The sequence below is a fragment of the Populus euphratica genome, unplaced genomic scaffold (assembly GCF_000495115.2).
Source record: "Populus euphratica unplaced genomic scaffold, PopEup_1.0 scaffold20.1, whole genome shotgun sequence".
Classification (NCBI taxonomy): Eukaryota; Viridiplantae; Streptophyta; class Magnoliopsida; order Malpighiales; family Salicaceae; genus Populus; species Populus euphratica.
The window spans coordinates 1,296,784-1,315,753 of record NW_011499854.1 but is presented as its reverse complement, the minus strand read 5'-3'; the positions used below and the strand labels follow the sequence as shown (position 1 = coordinate 1,315,753).

The following is an 18,970-nucleotide window of genomic DNA, read 5'->3' as shown; positions in this document are numbered from 1 at the left end:
AATAATTTTCTTTATATATATATAATCTCATACTTCAACATTTAGCTTATTAAAAATTAAATTTTATAATTTATTATGATTTGCTTCATACTTGGTTAGCTTAGTCTCATAATCTATATCATGAATTTGACAAGTTAACTTAGTTAACTCAAGTTTTTTATATTTTTTTTTAATTTTATCCTTTAATATTAAATTGATTGAGAATTAGATTTTATGATTTATTTTAGTTTGCTTTCTATGAGATTATCTTGATTTCATAACTCGAGTCATGAGTTTGGCATGTTAACCCAATTGACTCAATTTTTTTATCTTTTTTAATTGACTATTTTTTAATGTTATCTTTCAACATAAAATTAATTATGAATTAGATTTTATAATTTATTTTGATTTGTTTTTTGTAAAGTTATCCAAGTATTGTGACTCATGTCATATGTTTTATATCTCAATTTTCATTTTCAACCATAAGTTTATTAAAAATTATATTTTATAATTTATTTTAATTTACAAGTTGCTACAGTGTTATGAACTTTATCGTGATCTTTTTCTCTTCAAAGGAACTACAGACCAAGACGATAATCTTGACAACTGAAGGAGTCGGATTGCTGACAATTTATTTCTTCTCCATCTAATTCTAACCATTCTGAAATCAGTAATAGCATCAGATTAATTAGCATTGCAAACAATAGCTAGCATCGGATTAATTAGCATTGCAAACAATAGCTAGTCTTCCAAGTTACTTGCAATTAGTGCTTGCGAATCAAAGCAACTATTGTCTCCTGCATTTCTTATCTGCTTCAAATTAAGTTGCAAATACTTGCAACGAATTCTAAGTTAGATCAAGTTACAAGCGCACAAGGAGATCTTCTCAGTTAATGTAGAAATAAGAAACAATAGCATAAACAGAACATGGAAAATATACAACATGATTAGATGATTCAGATGGATGATATCATGATATGGTTTGTCGACACCTGCAATCAAGCCATCTTGAATGACGGGTGTGATTGCCATAAGACTTGCTCATCAAGCTTACTCAGCTTCTCATCATCAAGGCGCTTCCACGTACTGATCCTCTCCACCCCCATCCAGGACTTCTCACCCTTCTCAAGTTCTGCTAATATGATCCTTGCTCTACGTGGCCATCCGGCCTTTCCATAACCGTGATACCCAAATCCTCCCCCGTAACAAAACCATATACCTTCTAAATTCCCACAAAAGTCATTGGTGTGATCATGGCCCACGAACACAGCCTTTACAACTCCCATGGATATAATGGTCTGTAAGACTCCTGAATTCATTGATGAACAAGATACACGTTGCTGAAACTTGCCAACAATCTGTTGGTTGTATAGCTGCTGAATCTCTGGAATTGGGATATGGAAAAAAACCATTGCAGGGGGTATAGCACAAACTGAAGCCTCTTCCAAATGATTATTATCCTGCTTTTGGCCCTGTTAGTTTGTCGCCTGCAAAATGTTAATAAAGTCTAAATCTAGGAGGCCTCCCTTGTGGGATTCGGAATAAAACATGAAAAGTTGCAAGAGTTTATAGTATAGATAACTTAAAACAGTTGCTTCTATCTCATCATAAAAAGATATGACTAACATTTGCAGATAAAATATAACTGAAGAACAAGCATAGTCTTAAAATATCAAAACTCATGGCTTGGTTTCACCCAGTTTTCTCATTAGGTTATACCTGATATCCCTTAGAAACACTACGAAGCCAACGAAGCTGAGATTCCTTAATCCATCCATAAGTTCGAATTCCTTGAACCACCTCTCTGTCTCCACTGTCAAGAAAGAAAAGATTGAGGACACTTCTGTTTGCCAAATGGGAACCTGGAGCACCATATACTCTGAGGTTATAATTCCCAAATCCATCAATATTTTTTGTCACATCTCCTTCAGCGGCACTAGATAGATCATCCACAGGTGGATTGGTTTGTGAGACTGAGTAATCCATCAAGGAAATGAAAGACATTAATTCTTCTCGAGTCATTGTTGATTCTTGGTCATGGTTTCCTAAAACTGCGGCCCATGGAAGTCCAGAATCCATGGCAGGACCAAAGGCACGAAGCAGAGATTCTGCAGCATCATGAGTGCTTGGTCCAAATATGTTATCTCCTAGTTACAAGAACTGAATTCAAGTTAGTGACTGAGAAAAAAAAACACAGAGAAGTGGATCTCCACCCTGCTATGCCGCAATTCAGTTGTGTACCCAATAGAAGAAAATCATAATTTCATCACCAAGTAGAAACAAGGAACAGAACCCTTCCTCTAAACCGCTATGCTAGTCAAGAAACAAGGCAAATTATGCAAATACCCATCTTTGACCTTGCTTCTCCCAGTCCCAAAACACAATTTTTATGCTCGAAACACCTCTCCAAAGTCTATACTCAATCTCTTCATAATCCTATCACAAGAAATTACAATCTTTCCTTTTTATGTGGTTCGTCTATGTCTATGTCTACAGCCGAAGAAAGGAAATTTCACTATGATCAGAATCAATATAGTTTGGATCCACTGAAGCTGGAACAAGAATACAAGCCATATTCAACCAATTTTAAAATAGGCATCACCATCTTCACCATGCAATATAAAAAGGGTCTCTCTCTATATTCATGAACACAAAGCTATATTCTCAGCAGATATCACATGAAAAAAAAAATTAATAAAAAACCCAAAAAATAGGGAGTAAAAAGAATGAACAGGGTACCTGTAAAAGCAATGAAATCAGGCTTCTCAGATTGAATAATCCTCTTAAGAAAACGAGTGGTGTTCAAATCAGAACAGTAATCAAACTCAGAAGCTAACACATCTCTACACCGTGTCAGCATCCCAGTTCCGTAATGCATATCAGCCACCTGTTAACTTTCACAGAGACAATTCTTGATCACGAAACAGCACAAGAAAGAAACTCAAAATTACAGCTAAAACATGAACTAGAATAAAAAAGAATGGATGTCAAGGAAACAGAAAAGAACCTGAAGGATTTTGAAGGTGCCATCAGAATTGAACCTGAGAGGGAGATGTGGGGATTTCTTGAGGTGAAGAGAGTGGTGGCCTACGAGTAATTTGTGAGCAATCTGGGTGTGTAGAGTGAAGAGGATTGTAAAGACTAAGGTTAGATAGAGAAGAGAATAGATTCCTTCCATGGTTTTGCTCATTTCTTCTGCTAACTAGCTCGCTTGCTCATAGCTTCCATGGTTTTTGACTGTTAATCTGTTTCAGACCGAAAAAAAGACTAGTGACAAGGAAAACTGTTAATGCCTTCTCTAAGAAAGTAATAAATAATGTGGCACTCCCTGGATTCTTTTGGGAATCTTATAACAGTAAAAAAATAAAATAAAAAAATATTTAACTATCAAACACAATTTTATAATTTCATGAAATGCAATTTTTATTCGCATGTCATAATTGATATATAAAGCTGCATATAATAATTGCAACACAATTAAAAAAAAAAAAGTATATGCACAGCGACATGTTTTCTAGCCTCTAACTCTCTATTTAAAGAAACCCAAACCAGCAAAATTCACTTACCAACACAGTTTTTCCGGCCTCAATAATTCACATAACTTCAATCACAATTCAGTCTTATTTAACAAAATTTAACACAGCCAATAACATATCATAATATTTTATTAAAATTAAGTTAAATTAAGTTGATTATATTATATTTAATTATTTGTTAATAATTCTTATAAAGTAATGATTTTTATAAACCATCAAAAGCTAGTGTGAATAAGTGATTTGATATTTTAACAATTATAAAATATAATTTAAAAACAAAAATAGTTATTATATACAATGCACATGCCAATAAAAGAGAGATATTTGTACTTTTTGAGTAGTACATGTAATGTTTCTTGGTAATTGAACATTATCTTCTATGATAATAACATTAAAATTATTTTGGTTGCCCCTTCATTTCTAAGTGGCACATATAGCTTATTGATTTTTGATTTAGCATTGATGTTTTTCTTTTCTTTTCTTTTTCCAACTTAATTTTCACATGTTGATTCTTCAAATTTTTAAAGCAATCTCTCCATTTATTTTTCCTTCAAATTTGGTTTTAGTTTTTTTATCATTATTTATTTTATTTGAAATAATTTATAAAATATTTTTCAATTTTATTCTCCTTCGATTATTTCATTTACCAGATGTGGTTTTTATTTTTTCTTTGAGATATTTTTAAAATTAATTTTTTATTATGATTTTATCATCTTTTAATTTTTTTATCAGATTTGGTCCTCATTCTTTTAATATTTTTATTATTATGGAAAATTTCTAATGGTTTAGAATAAATCGAACATTTCTAAATACTAAAATAAAAAGAAAAGCAAAACTGAGATCTAAAAAATAACAATCTTTAATAATAACAATAATAAATAAATAATCTAAATTAGCAACAATCTAGCTAGTATCAATATTAATAACAAATTACTAATTCTCGAAAATGATACCAAAAACTTAATATGATCATATTTACAAGTGAACAAAATCATAATAAGTAGTAAAGTTTTTGTGAAGAAAAAAAATATTGAACCCACGAGGACTAATTATGTTATTAAGTTTTGAAATTTATTGAATTAATTATTATTTAGAAATCAAAATAAAATTTTATTGAAATGACCACCTAAATTAAACTAAAGTGTTTGATAAAAGTAAATTAAAAGAAATGGAGTATATAACTTCAAGTTGTAGGGATAAGAAAAATAAATCTAGAGCTTTTAATTTTACCTAGTTATTCTGACACAATTTATTATTCAATATTAGAAATTAACAAAATCTCATATTGAGGATTAAAAGTTCTCTTAATTATTCAATGTTTTCTCTTGTATAATATTAAAAATATCTTTATCTAATAATTAAACATATTTATATGAAAATTAAATTATTTAAAGATTCATTAAGTTCTTGATATTTTTCTATAGTCTCAATAATTACAATAAAGTATCTTTATCTTTCACTCAACTAATGGTCTTTAGACAAGTTATTTTCTAATAATAAACTACCTCACAATTTTACTACAATTTAATAGATCAAACAATAATTAGTTAGAAAATTATAAGCATTAAGATCAAGGATAAACACTTAACATGAAAGAAATTGAAAATTAAATAACTTGGAATTTAAATTGTATAACCAAAACTAGACTACATCGAATCCTTAGAAAAATAAATTTAGTTCATAATAAATCTAAAATAAACCATGATAGATATTGGTGGAAGCCAAAGACAACAATTAAACAAAAAATACAGAGTTTTTTATAGGCAAAAGGAGTTACGAATGTGAGCCGTAAATTCACAACTTTATTCTCTCTAATTAATAATAATGAAGTCTATCTGTTTAAGAAGTTTACAAAGTTTTAAATAGGTCAGAAACCCTAACTGAACCAGAAAAATAAAACATAAATATGAAACTACAAATGAAAGAATAATAAAATTTGAAAATAGTATGAAATCCAAAAATAACAAAGAAAATCACAAAAACTATCGAAATCAAGGGTCTTTATGAGATTTTTTATATTTAAAGATCTAATGATCTATGTAACGATGTAATGGATTCTATAACAAAAAACCTCAAAAAATCCTATAAAAATTTAAGCACAACACAATGGTCAAATAAAAAGTTATGATTATTTTGAGTTGTTATTTTGGTCTGACATGTCCATAAATACACTTGTTAGGCCATCCATATAATCTTTATGGGGTAAATCCTCATCTTGTTATGACAAGCCCATACATAACTATTCAGATGGGTCTACATCATTAATTTTATTAGAAAACTTCAAAGGAAAATTAAGGAGAAGAATAAAACTATTTTGCTTAGAATCAATTGAAAAGGCACTCCATGACAATGACTATTTTTTTTTTATTCTCTCTTATTTCCATGGTTTTTTTAGATAAAAATATATAAAAATCAAGCACCTCACTAACTTTTTGGTCTAAAAAGTATTTTTCTTAGTCATGGCTTAGGAGAAAGTAATGGTTCAGAAAGCAAGGTATGAGCAAGCATTACAATTTATTTCTTGGTTGTTGTAGCATGTACTCTAACCTACTTTAGTTGTTCCTTCACTAGTTTTTATTAGATTCTTAGCCTAAGCTACAACAAGAGTCTAAAATTTTTTTTTAGAAAAAATATGTTTGCCCTAAACATTATTTTTTATGAAAATTCTTAGTTGTTTTTCTCCTCTTATAAATGCTGCCATATTTCTCTAGCCAAATATTTCTTTACAAGATTCGACTTTTCAAGTGGCCAATTTATTTTGGCTCACTTTTTATCATACTGATGTCTTTTTCATATTATAACTTGTTAGCTTTTTTTTTTTTTTTTAGGAAGAACTTTCTTTTCTTTTATTTTATAGGTGATCTCTTTTGTATCACTTTATCTATTGTGCAAGAACTTACCAACTTGCACTAAGACTTGTTTTTCATGTTTTTTTTATGCAAAATCTCAATTTTTTTAGTCTTTGTCATCTTGCATTTTTTTTTTTATTAGGATGTTATTTGATTATCCATATGATCTTGATATTTCTTCTTATAATGAGTTGATGATATAATGAGTTGATATATTATTGATAAAGGATAGTAAATAAACTATTTGGTAAATAATAAAAAGAATTGAAAACAAAGTATTTTAAAGTAATTGGATGAACATCTTAAAGTCGCATGTTGAAAACACAGAAATTAATATTTAGAGTAAGATATCATTGACATGCTTTGATAACAAAAATAAATTAAAATAAAAAAGATGCTATTATTTAATAATTTGATATATGTTTTACATTCATCTCATATAGAATTTATATATTCATAAAAAAGACACATGAGAAAATAAAATAAAATAAATTATAAAAAAATACTTTATCTTCTCTTTTGATTAAATAATTCAAATAATATTCTGATTGGTTTTACTTGTTGAACTTCTTTATATCTTTCATTCATTTATTTATTAGGAAACAATCAAAAGAATATATATCTATCTTAATTAATTCCATGATACGAAGCGACAGTAAAGCATATTCGATTGTGCGTCTGTAAAGCGGTTGTCTAGGGAAAAGGGGTGCCCATGACAATTCGGTTTACGTGATGAATTCAATTTCCACTTTAGTCCATGGGTAAAAATATCATTGCAATATCATCCCAATAGTAAAGCTGTATTTGGATTTAAGTCACCCTGAATATAATTTATACTTCTTCACACATGTTCCAACATCCGACAAAAGATTGTTTAGTTCAATCTGAAAAATAAATAAAAAAATCTAAATCTTTAAAAAGATAAAAATGGTGTATCAATGGCCGTTTTGTTTTTGTATTTTTCTGTTTTTGATTAAGAATTTTGTATTTCTCTAAGTTTTGGCAGTCAATCTTTTCTATTTGATGTCATAAAATACTACAGATGAATTGTTTGGAGAAACTTCATTTGAGATATAGAAGTTATTTCATCCTTGTTTATTATTACTACTACTTCGAGAGAGCCGAGACTTACTGATAAATAAATAAAATAATTCTAATGATCGAGAACAACAAAGTGATAGTGAGAAGATCATTTTTACAAGGATACATGATGAATTGCACAGATGAACTGCAATTGGCAACACCAGTCTTGAACATACATAGAAATTACATGGCTATTTCATTTTCCAACCATATATGAGATTTTCTCATGGTAAAAGAAAAGAGTAAGGAACATGCATGTGATTTAAACTATGTGGACGTGATTTCCAAGGCATTCTTGACAAGAGAGATCTTACTTCGATTGTATGCACAAATGGCTATCCGGATCACTTACAGCTGAAAATGCTCTTTCAATTCTTATTTTAAGACTATCTTTCTCTTCCATGTCTGCCTGCAAGATAACTTGGTGTCAGCTTTCATGATCCTGGCCAAATTTGAATATTGATCGCTTCTCAATTAGCTGTATTTCTTCTGCTAAAATTGATTGGGTTGCTTGAGTAATTATTTGTAACAAGTAAATTCTGTCAATTTTGTATATTAAGGCTATTCTCTAGAGTCGCTTTCTTCTTGCTGACGTAAGAATCTTTGTATTTAATTCACTAATGGTGACAATTAATTAATATCTTTAATTCCTTATATTGCATTTCTATTTCTATTACATTATCATGAAATTAACAATCCTTGTTCGTATATTTTTCTTTATATATAATTTGACCTAGTTTAAGTTAGTTTTCACGAAGTTTACAAATAACTTATATTCGTCATTAATCTAAGGTGGGTAATTGCCCTCATGGTCAAGGTGTTGCGCTGTTTTCTTAGCCATCAAAGTTCAATATGGATAGTCTATTTTTGTTTTTTTTTTTTATAAGAATAATGAGGAAAAAATAATTTTGAAGTGTGAATACTAACCCGGAAAGAACCCTGGCTAAAAAAAAAGAAAAGAAAAGGAAAACCTGTTCTTCTTTTGCGCTATTTATTGACGTGATGGAGAGGGAAGAAGGGAAAAGAGACGGACCTCAATCAAGACAGTCTTCTTGACCATCCCTGAGACAATTGCCACATTTGCTGTAATAATTTTCAGCTTCATGGATTCAAAAATCTCACAAATCTTAATCATTGCGTCTCTAGCTTTACCACATGTCAAGCTCACAAGCAGAGTCTTCTCTCCCATGGAATTAACCCTAAGCTGAAACACATCACCAAACATACCATAAGTGTTCTAATATATCCTCGACTTATCAGGGTAAAAAAAAGGTGTTCTAATATAACCGATTAGTCATTTTATATACTTAGAGAGAGACTTCTTTCTGTGGTGTATCTCCACTGTTTAGAGCCGACCGTGTTAGGTCACTCCAGTTCTAAAGAGCGACTTACTTCATGAACTTTTATAGGATGGCTTATGGGCGCCCTATGATCATAAATTTGGTCATATCTGGTTTTCTTGGGTCTTAACAAGACTGGTAGCTCTTGCTCAAAGTCAAAACCAGGATCTTTCTTCAAGCTTTTAGATTCAAGTTCCATTATCTCAGCTTGAAGTCTCCTCTCTTGTTCTTGCAGATCTTGGATGTAGACGATAGCATCTTTGAGTGTGGAAGCCTTATCCAACTAAATTTGATCAACCCAAAAATGAAAAAAAAAAATATAAACCAAAAAATTTTAGATTCAACAAAGTGATGAACAGTATTAGAATTAATTAGATTGTTAATGGCATGTCTTAATTACTGAGGTATATACCTTGCTGATTTTGGGGACTGCTCCCCTAAGTTCCAAAAGCTTGTCATTAAGCTTCCTCCTCCTTTTCCTCTCTGAAACTATAGCCTTAGAGGCTGTTGAATCACCTCCTTCCGGCGAGCTTGAATATTCATAGGACAGGATAGATGCCTGATCCATTGTCCAACTGTCACAAAATAAAAATACTTCTTTTCTTAATTCGAAACCCATAATTAATACTAAAAAAATTGTTTAACGTGGAAATTAAAACGATAGAACATAAGTTTGGTAATCGACGACAGCTACGAAGGCCGGGAGTATACCTTTTAAGCTCATCATTCGAAAACATTTTAGCCATCTCGCAGTAATTTTGGTCCGCAGCAATATTTTCAATAGTTTCCATGGATTGAGGTTGGGGCTGTACTGTTGAGGTAAAGGGAGAGAGAACTTGAATGATGCTTTGCTTGAGATGGTGGGTTTTGTTTCTGGACCATGTAGGGATTGGGAGACATATATAGACAAGGTGATTCTAGATTCTTTGTTCTTTGTTCTTTTTTTTCTTGATTCCTCTAAAAACAAATTGATGTGACTTGATACAAATAGCTTACTAAAAATAAAATTTCACTTTCAATAAAAAAATAAAAAATAAAAAATAAAAAATAAAAAGGAGGTTAATATATTGTATGGTTCACGTACCTTTAATTATTCCTCTCATCCAATTATTATCTAGATATCACAGTGATATTTTTTATTAAGGAATTTTATTAATATAGAACAAATTAAAACTCCAAAAACAATATTATTGCCATATAAAATTCAAAATCATAATGATAAAGAGAATGGAATTTTATTTTACGTATATAAACTAGCCATAAACAATTAGTTGGATTACACGATCAAAAAACTAATGAAAGATAATAAAAACATCAATAAAAAAATTATGGTGGTACCTTTTAATTAAATAGTGATAAAAAATTTTGTTAAAATTTATCGATGAAAATGATTGCGACAAAATATATTTTGTTGACCTAAATCTATTAATAACGCCAACATCCCTTTCTTTGTTCAACAACTTTCTAAGAAGTTTCAATTTACTAAATACCTAGTTTACTCATTTTTTAGTAATTTATTTATATTTTAGGTTAATTTATTAAAATTGCATTGTAGTATTTTTTATTTTTTTTGCTTGTATGACTTTTATGTTAGGGCTTATTTTAGATTTGGGAGAAATTAATTTAATTTATCATTTATTATTGAAATTGAGTTTGATTTTATAACTTAGATATGATAATTGAAGAAATGAATGGTTATTTAAAAGATACCAATTATATTTTTTTAATTTTATTATCAAGTTGAAATTTTGAGGAAATTTAGGGAAATTAATTTTTTATGGAATTGATAATAATTAAAAATTATTAATTTAGGTTGAATATGTATGAATTGAAAAAATAACAGGTAATTACTTGGGTATTGATTATTTGTTATTGATTTCATTGTTTAGTTCATAATTTAACCCATAATTGAATTTGTTTAAAAATATTAATTAGTAATTGGATTGTGAATTTGTTTTTAATAAAAAGTTAAATTTTAAATTTACAGTTACCTTATTAAAAATATTGTCATCAATGTTCTATATAACTTTCATAAATAATGAATAATCATTAATTAAAGTATTAAAATTCTTCAAAGTGTTGCGTTAGCAAGATTGTCAAAAATGAGTTAAGTATTTTATTAATTTTATACTTTTTAACCTGAAAAATATTAGTGAAGATGAAATTACATGTCTATGCATAAAGTGTAAGAATAAAAAATCTCATCATAAAAATATTGTGAGGATGCTTCTACTTAAAAAAATTGTTAAAAAATATTTATATTGGTTTACATATAAAAAGCTCTATGTTCTTTACATAACCATGTTAAAAAAGTTGGTTGGCTCAATTTCTAGTTCTAGAAACATAAATAAATTTATAAATGATTATAATAATTCTTATAAAAGTATGATGATAGATGTAATAAGAATGAATATAGACTATTTAGTGAAGGTTTATGTATTATTCCTTTAAATAAACACCTAAATGTAGGTATAATTATTTTAAGTTTTGAAAGATTATGATGAATTATTATATTATGGATGTACAATTTAAAATAAATTATCACTTATTGTACAATTTTTTACTATATATAATATTAAAATATGAGTTGAGTGATGTTAGTTTTGATAATAGCCTTGAATAGATGGAAAACATAAAATTAAAAAAAAATAAAAACAAAGGGCATGTGAGGCTTTTAGGGTAGATAAGATGCAGTATTTATAAGATGTAAACAAAATTTCAATTAGAACTTCTCCTGGTTGTATTTATAATTTTAATTTGAAAACCATATAAATAAGCCTATCCATCAGTCAATTTATTTTTAATACAAGAGGTGATATGGTTCAAAATTATTTGGTTAAAATAGCTCATGTTATATCAACCATTTCAAAAAAAAAAAAATTGTTAAGTTCAAAACATAGTTCTATATCAACACTTCAAGTGGCCAAATACGCCACTCAAAAGAAATACAGCTAAAAACATCTACAAATATTGAAAAATGCTTTGCTTGATATGGCGGTTTTGTTTCCTCATCCAGGTAGGAATTGGGCGACTTTATACAGATAAGGAGGGTTGTAGCTGGGGTTCTTTGTTTTTTTACTAGATTACTTTGTAGACTATTGTTATGACTCGATAAAGATCCAATGGATCTTTACAGCTCAATTTTTTTTACTATTTAATTGAGAGAAGGACTAAAATATCTTTTTTATATGTTAAAGTTAAAAACTATCTCTAATTTTATTATAAAAAAAAATCTTTTATTTATAAAAAAAAAATCTCTATATATTTATATATGTAAGCTCAGCTTGACTAAGTTCTATAATACTAGATCTAGATGTTTGTTAAATTTATACATGATTAAGTTTAATATTTGTCTAAACCCAATAATTTTTTATTTGATAGTTCACCGTATATATTTATATATGTTTGAGCTTAATGTTTAGATTATTGGATAAGCCAAAAATAGTAGGTTATCACTTGAAGTTTCGTTCCTTTAATCTAAAAAAAAGAATCAAAACACGTTAATCCATTAAAGATATTGTTTAAATAGAAAAAAAAAATTGATGGGGAATTTTGAGTTAGTTTTAGATGAATTAGTTTTAATCATGATAAATAAATTTGAGATCTTAAAAGAAAAGTGACTGTGGGCTATCATTTAATTTCAAATTTGTTTTTTTCTGGGCATTATTTGCGAATTAAGCTGAGACCAAAGAAGCAACATTAACATTTTTCATTGTAATTAACAATGTTTTGCTAATTGAAGGCAACACATTTTTCATGATTTAAAATAATTGGATCAATATTTTAATATCTTAGTTTTTATCTTTATTTTGGGGTTATTTGGTGACTGATGGTTATGCAGAGAAATTGATTTGGCTGGAATTTTGTACATTAATGATCAATATCATCCTCTCTTGGGTGCTTCTCTTTTCCAATGCAAATCCCAACTTATCTTTGCCTAATAGTGATTAGTTGCAGTTGCCTATTTCTGATTTTTTTTCTTTGATTTTTCTTCTTAGTGGAGCAAAGAGATCAAGAGTCTCAGAGATATAAAGAATAAGGGTATCAGAGAGGGATCTCTTGGGGGTGGTGTGGGGGCGGGGTCTAACGTATCGCTAAGATTAACAAGGTCGAGGTGATCTTGATCTTGACCTTTGATCTGTTGTTTCGTGGGTCTTTCGGCTTTCGTTGAGCATTTGCTTTTCTAAAAAAAAGAGCTCCCATATCAATATCTTGCCTCACATTAGCTAGGATCCATTACTTGGATTATTGAAAAAATTTATTTTCTAATGTTATTTTCTGAAAACCTCGATAAAAAAAGGATGAGGATGCAATTTCTTCGTTAAATTATTTTTAAAACCCATCTTAAAACTTATTGATTTTTTTTTGTAAATTTTTGATTAAAATATTGTTATTTTTACATATTTATAAAATAAAAAAATTAATTGCTTGGATAACCCTAGCCAACCTACCTGATCTATGATCTAAGATTTACTCAAGATTGACCTTCAGATCAAGTTTAAAAACCATAATTAAAAAAATAACACAATTTCCTTGTATTTTTTTTATAAAACCTGTTGAATATCTTCCTTAAGCAAGACCGTAGGCTTTAATCAGCTGATGACATGACTTCAAATCCTCCTAATAACATGGCTACCTTCCTAATGACAAAGTTGAATCTCTCGATTTTAGAACTTGATCTTCTAATTTTATAGCTGACTCTTGATGGCGAGATTGAATCTCTTAATTGTAGGGATAGTTTTCTAATGATAGAGCTGATTTTTGATAGCAAAGCTTGAACCTCTTAATTGTAGGGTCAATCTTCCTGTTAAAGAGCTTGCACTTTCTTGGTGACAAAGCCAAACTTTTTTATTACTTGGCTAAACTTCCTAATTACAAGGCTTGAACTCTCCTAATGCCAAGGCTTACACTTCATGATTACAAGGCTGATTTTTTTCCTGCATGGCATGACTTGCATTTTTGGTTACACGGCTTGAAATTCCTAATGACAGGGTTGAACGTTCTGATTACAAGACTTAATATCTCCTAAGGAGAGGTTTGAGCTAAAGATTTTATTTCTTAGAATTATATTCAAGAAAATTTGATTTCAGTAAAATAATTTATAAAGCTTTCATCAACTTAAATTACTTTTGAAAATATGCATTTTACAAAGCGTTTAGCTTAAAAATATCATTAATATAAAGGGTATACCTATAGTAGCAACTTATTTTAATTTTTATTTGGGGAGCATACCTTTTAAAGTCAAAGAGGAAATGTAAATTATAGATTTTGAAAGCTTAATCTTTCTTTTTATTTCATTACGAGTTTGTCTTATAGTGTTCTCCAGGTTTTACCACTAGGTATGGTTGTTAACTTAGCCTGCATTAACTCTTCTTGTTAATACCCCCTATGTGTTGTATGAGGATATATATTCATTATCACTATGAGAGAGTTGTGCTTAGCTATTCTCAACTTATTATGGAATTTTTGTAATCATCCTTAATTATGATCATCACAACAAAATTGCACCCCTCTCACTAATCTAGTTATATTTACCCTTCTAGTAACCCTGTATACGGATTATTATAATCATCATCATTATTATTTTTGTCAAGAAGAATATAAATCTAGTAATTAATAATTTTAATATAAAGCATTTTTCTTCAAGGAATCATCTTTTGTATTTTGAAAAGAAAATGTTGGGTTTTAAAATGATAATTTTAGCTTATAAAAAGCATCTTGCTCCATATTATATTGATTTTTTATTTATTGGTGAAAATTCATGATTTAATATTATAGAGATTGATATGTATCACACAAAAAAGACCATGATTTGATTGAAAAACATATTTCTTCTTTTTTTAAGATACTAACACTTATCAATATATGCAAATTATTTTCTTGATATACTTTTTAATTTATTTTATAAAGCATAGATAATATCTGCTTATTTTTTTTTTATTAAAAAAAGTATGTTAAAAATTAAGCTTGATAATGTGTTTTGATTTATTTTTTATAAGACTATCATGGACTTTAAGCAAACGTTCTGACATTAGGTTGGTGCTTTATTTTTTAAGTATTTATTTTTATCATATAATTAAATAAAAAAATATATAACAAAATAAAATAAAGTTATTGAACTAAATAGAGTCCATGACCTAGATCATATATTTGGTTGGTTAATCCAGGTTTATGAAGTTAACTCAAGTTGATCTAATATATCATAGTCTCAATGTTTTTTAAAAAAATATCATTTTAATTTTTTTAAATGAAATCATATTTTTACTAATCATTTAAATTATTTATAAACTCCTTGAAACAGAAAAAAATTATGTTAGGAGATTTTAAACTTAACCCACTAAATTAAATTTAATGATATTATTAAAAAGATTCTCGGTACCTAACTGCATATTCTTATATTATATTCAACAAAGTTTTGTCTGTATCAGCATAACACATGTCAGTTATCTACCTAAGACTTAAATGCCCAATTGCTTCTTCTTTTTTCCCAAAAGCCACAAAAGTTAATTTGATTGGAGAGAGTGTGTGTAAAACAAAATTAGTGTTGGATCATTTATAAGTTAGATAGATGACCCTTAATCCAAAGTCTTGTTACTTGTGCTGAATTCACTCCTTGGAGAATTTTATTTATTTATTTATTTATTGCCGAAATTGTTTGCCATGGATTGCAGTAATTGGGTTTTTCTCTGTTTTTGGAAGGGTTGCGTTCAAGTCAACCTCGGCAGACGTGTTTCATGCACCAAAGCATCTAAAGAAAACAATGAAGGCAGCCATGAGACATGTTGTCATGTTCCATTAATCATTCCATGACCGCAGAGAGGGCACGAACATCACTCTCAAGATAGTGATCATTTTCATGTTCATTTTCATTTGGTATACATACCACTTATTTTATGTAAGACTTTTGACGATGGTTAGATTGTCTCTGGACAAGACATTAATAATCCAAATTGATGCTAATATAGTAAAAAATAAAAAAAGCTGTTCAAAATAGCATTATTCTCTTTATTTCCGGGAGAAAACTATGATAAAACTTGAGAATTAGAGTTGGGAAATGAAAATATTTTCCTTAACAGGTTTGGTTTTCGAGTCTTTATTCTCTTCTAACCAAACAAAATCGGATGAGTACATCGTCTAATGAATCATAATTATATAATAAAATAGTACTATTTTATTATTTAATAATTAAATAAACTAAAATGTTCGAAATTCAAACCGAAACTGCCAACTATACAATTGCTTGTGTTGCATAAGCATATTTTAAGCAACATATCTTAGGCAACAAGGTATTCATATTTCTCTTTAATTAGATGATAAAAATATCAGATTATACACATTAATTGATATTCTCTCTCATATGATCTTAAAAACTCATTATTCATACTAATTTAGTACATTTAAAGATGATAAATTCCGCTATTGTTATACTTTCTTGATTACAAATTCTACTTCTTGGTGTTATGAAATCAGAAAGACTAAACAAAACCAGCAAAAGGATAGAGATGACAATAAATTAAGTTGTGGTAAGTGTCTGTTTGTTGCTTAATTAAAGGTTTTTTTTAATAAAATTATTTTTTATATTTTTTTATTATTTTGATATCAAAAATATTTTTTAAAAGATAAAAATATATTATTTTTAAAATATATTTAAAGACTACACATACGATTATCAAGAATAAAATTTAAATGTAGACAGTAGTAGTTGTTATTTAAAGTTTTTTTTATTTTAAAATATATTAAAATAATATTTTTTTTAAATTATTTTTTATATTAGTATTTTAATAAAAACATAAGAAATATATTATTTTAAAATAAAAAAATAATTTTTTTTTTTTTAATGTGAATGGTACCCGTTACCTGTCAAGCCATCACTGACCACATTGATTTTGTTCAACAAACTACCACAACTGCAGCCGTAAGCAGCACATGCTAAGGCTATCAAAACTTTGACTGAGGATGGCTCATGCAAGGAAGAAAGAGCCAGCAGCAGCCTCGGTTGAAAGTGTAGAAGAAACACAGATTGACGAGGCATCATAGGGGACAGACGCATTAAATACACTCTGAGAAATGACGTGGTAGCGCCGTAGCTTACAGGGAAAAGCAGCAGGTGTTCGGGATACATGTTGTTGACACGTATCTGTCATCTTGGAAATTTTCTGCCCTTGAAGAAAAATGCCACCAAATATTTGTTTCGGACAAACTGTAACCGTTGAAAGCACTTCGTAGCAACTGCTTCAGCTTCGGTGAACGCGACAAGCCATCCATCGTCTGGAAGACAATGGAAGAATTTCGGCAGGTTTGTTTTGTTTGTGTTTTCAAAATATTTTTAAAAAATAAAATATTTTGTATTTTATTTATTTATTTTAAGTTAATATTTTTTATAACTTTAAATTATTTTAATTTTATGACATTAAAAATAATTTTTCAAAAAATATATATTTTTAAATAATAAATACTTAAAAAAAATAATATTACGTCTTAAACACTTCTGAATATACGGTGAAAATGACAATTCATATTTAAGCATTCAATTTATTAATAACATGTAGCTAAATTAAAAAATGGTTATTTTTCATTGAAAATTATAAAATAAAGGCAATACTAAAAAAAATAAATGTGGATAACAGTGATGTTGGTGGTCATAGTCATGATTGTGACAATTATATTTTTACTACGGAGAATTTCTTTCAAAAAGATAAGAAAATATACTAATTTTTTTATAACTTAATTTTTAAACAAATTAAATATAGTTGAAAATAGGACTTAAGATAACATAAATTCAAAATCAAGGGTTGAAATTATCAAAAGTGAGAATCAAATAATTAGAAATGAAAGAATTAATAAGTTTAAGAATTTAATTAAATTTTGAATTAGTTTAATTAATAAAATCAAGAGTTTAATTAAAGAATTAATAAGTTTATGGACTTAATTAAACTTTATTTTAATTAATTAAATAAATCAAGAAGAAAAAATAAAAAAATAAGTTTATGAACTTAATTAAACTTTATTTTAATTAATTAAAGAAATCAAGAAGAAGAAATAACAAAATTTGGAGTTGATTAACAGTAAAATTGCAGAAAATTGTAGTTCCGAATATTTCAGAAACCCAAAACTATTGTGTAAACCACCTTTAACTGAGGATTCAATTGAAATAATATCCAGGGGCACAATTAAAATTTTTTTTATGACTTATTAAGGTCCCTTAAGATTAAAATGTTAGGGACCAAAGTGAAAATAGTCAAACGGTGCCGTTTTTCAATACTGTTCATTATCCCTCCATTTCGCGTAGATGACAGCGATTCAACAAGGAAATCCACGGTGCATCCGATCCAAATCGTGACCACGTCTTCTACCACGATCCCGTTCGTGGAGGGAATAACAGTCCTACAAAGGCAGGACCTGTAGGGGACTAGTTTTTGAAGCTCTCTGACCTTATAAAAGGCAGAGTAGAGCAGAACGAAGGACCGGAGGAAAAACCCCAAAAACTGGGGAGAAAAAGGGCAGCATACACACAGACAAGACCTAACAATACATATCCACAGTAAGCCGGCATCTTCATTCTTGGTTTCTTCATCATCTCAAAAGCGACTAGAAACGAAAGCAGAGGCACCGAAGCAAAGAAAAAGCAGAAGGAAAGAGCTCAAGCAGGTGAAAGGCATCACCGCGCCGCAACAATCTTTGCCATCTCCAGATGCAGGTACACCCATTCTTGAACTCGTTTTTTCATTCTTTGAACTTAGAGTTGGTTGGCAGTCTAATTTTTTATATTAAAATATATATTAGCAATATTTTTTTATTTTTAAAAATTATTTTTGATACAACTCCGAACTAAAAAAAACATATTAAATTTTAATTAAAAAAATTTAAATTTTTTGAAATCACGGTGCAAACTGTGTTTCCAAACGGTGTCTCTACAAGAACACTTTGCAAAAATAACTTAATTACTTTCATATTATTTATCCACACGTCACTTCACGTGTGCTGTCTTCGATTTTGCTCAGCCAGATCATTAATTTGGGTCAGTGACCAAATAGGATTAGATAGGTCCATCCCCGTACTCGTTGGTTGAGTTGGATGTGACCTACAAATATAAAATAAAATAAATATAAATAAAAAATATATATGTATAAATATGAATTTATTGTTTTTATTTATTAATGTCAGAGTTAAAATAAAAATACTA

General features: G+C 28.7%; 3 protein-coding genes across 5 annotated transcripts in view; 1 reads left to right on the top strand and 2 right to left on the bottom strand.

Moving 5' to 3' along the window:
* Positions 1 to 687: 687 nt before the first annotated feature.
* Positions 688 to 3,272, bottom strand: LOC105122559 (probable inactive purple acid phosphatase 28). 2 transcript variants are annotated; one of them, XM_011021748.1, is made up of 4 exons: positions 2,987 to 3,272; positions 2,719 to 2,873; positions 1,699 to 2,126; positions 688 to 1,451 (listed from the first exon to the last, which is right to left on the bottom strand). In XM_011021748.1, the coding sequence occupies exons 2-4, from the start codon at positions 2,855 to 2,857 to the stop codon at positions 978 to 980; spliced, it is 1,041 nt and encodes a 346-aa protein (XP_011020050.1). In that variant the 5' UTR covers positions 2,858 to 2,873; positions 2,987 to 3,272; the 3' UTR covers positions 688 to 977. The 2 variants fall into 2 exon arrangements, with proteins under 2 accessions (XP_011020050.1, XP_011020049.1); XM_011021747.1 differs by having other exon boundaries at positions 2,719 to 2,866.
* Positions 3,273 to 7,496: 4,224 nt separating this feature from the next.
* On the bottom strand, positions 7,497 to 9,672 carry LOC105122558 (transcription factor bHLH35-like). Of its 2 annotated transcripts, none has more exons than XM_011021746.1 (5): positions 9,499 to 9,672; positions 9,200 to 9,362; positions 8,840 to 9,070; positions 8,481 to 8,651; positions 7,497 to 7,852 (listed from the first exon to the last, which is right to left on the bottom strand). In XM_011021746.1, the coding sequence occupies exons 1-5, from the start codon at positions 9,576 to 9,578 to the stop codon at positions 7,823 to 7,825; spliced, it is 675 nt and encodes a 224-aa protein (XP_011020048.1). In that variant the 5' UTR covers positions 9,579 to 9,672; the 3' UTR covers positions 7,497 to 7,822. The 2 variants fall into 2 exon arrangements, with proteins under 2 accessions (XP_011020048.1, XP_011020047.1); XM_011021745.1 differs by having other exon boundaries at positions 7,497 to 7,856; positions 9,499 to 9,671.
* Positions 9,673 to 17,065: 7,393 nt separating this feature from the next.
* LOC105122768 (transcription factor bHLH35-like) overlaps positions 17,066 to 18,970 on the top strand; it is a 20,959-nt gene continuing 19,054 nt past the window's right edge. Inside the window, exon 1 of the mRNA XM_011022055.1 lies at positions 17,066 to 17,083. Coding sequence (XP_011020357.1) covers positions 17,066 to 17,083 — 18 coding nt within the window. The remainder of the gene's footprint in view (positions 17,084 to 18,970) is intronic.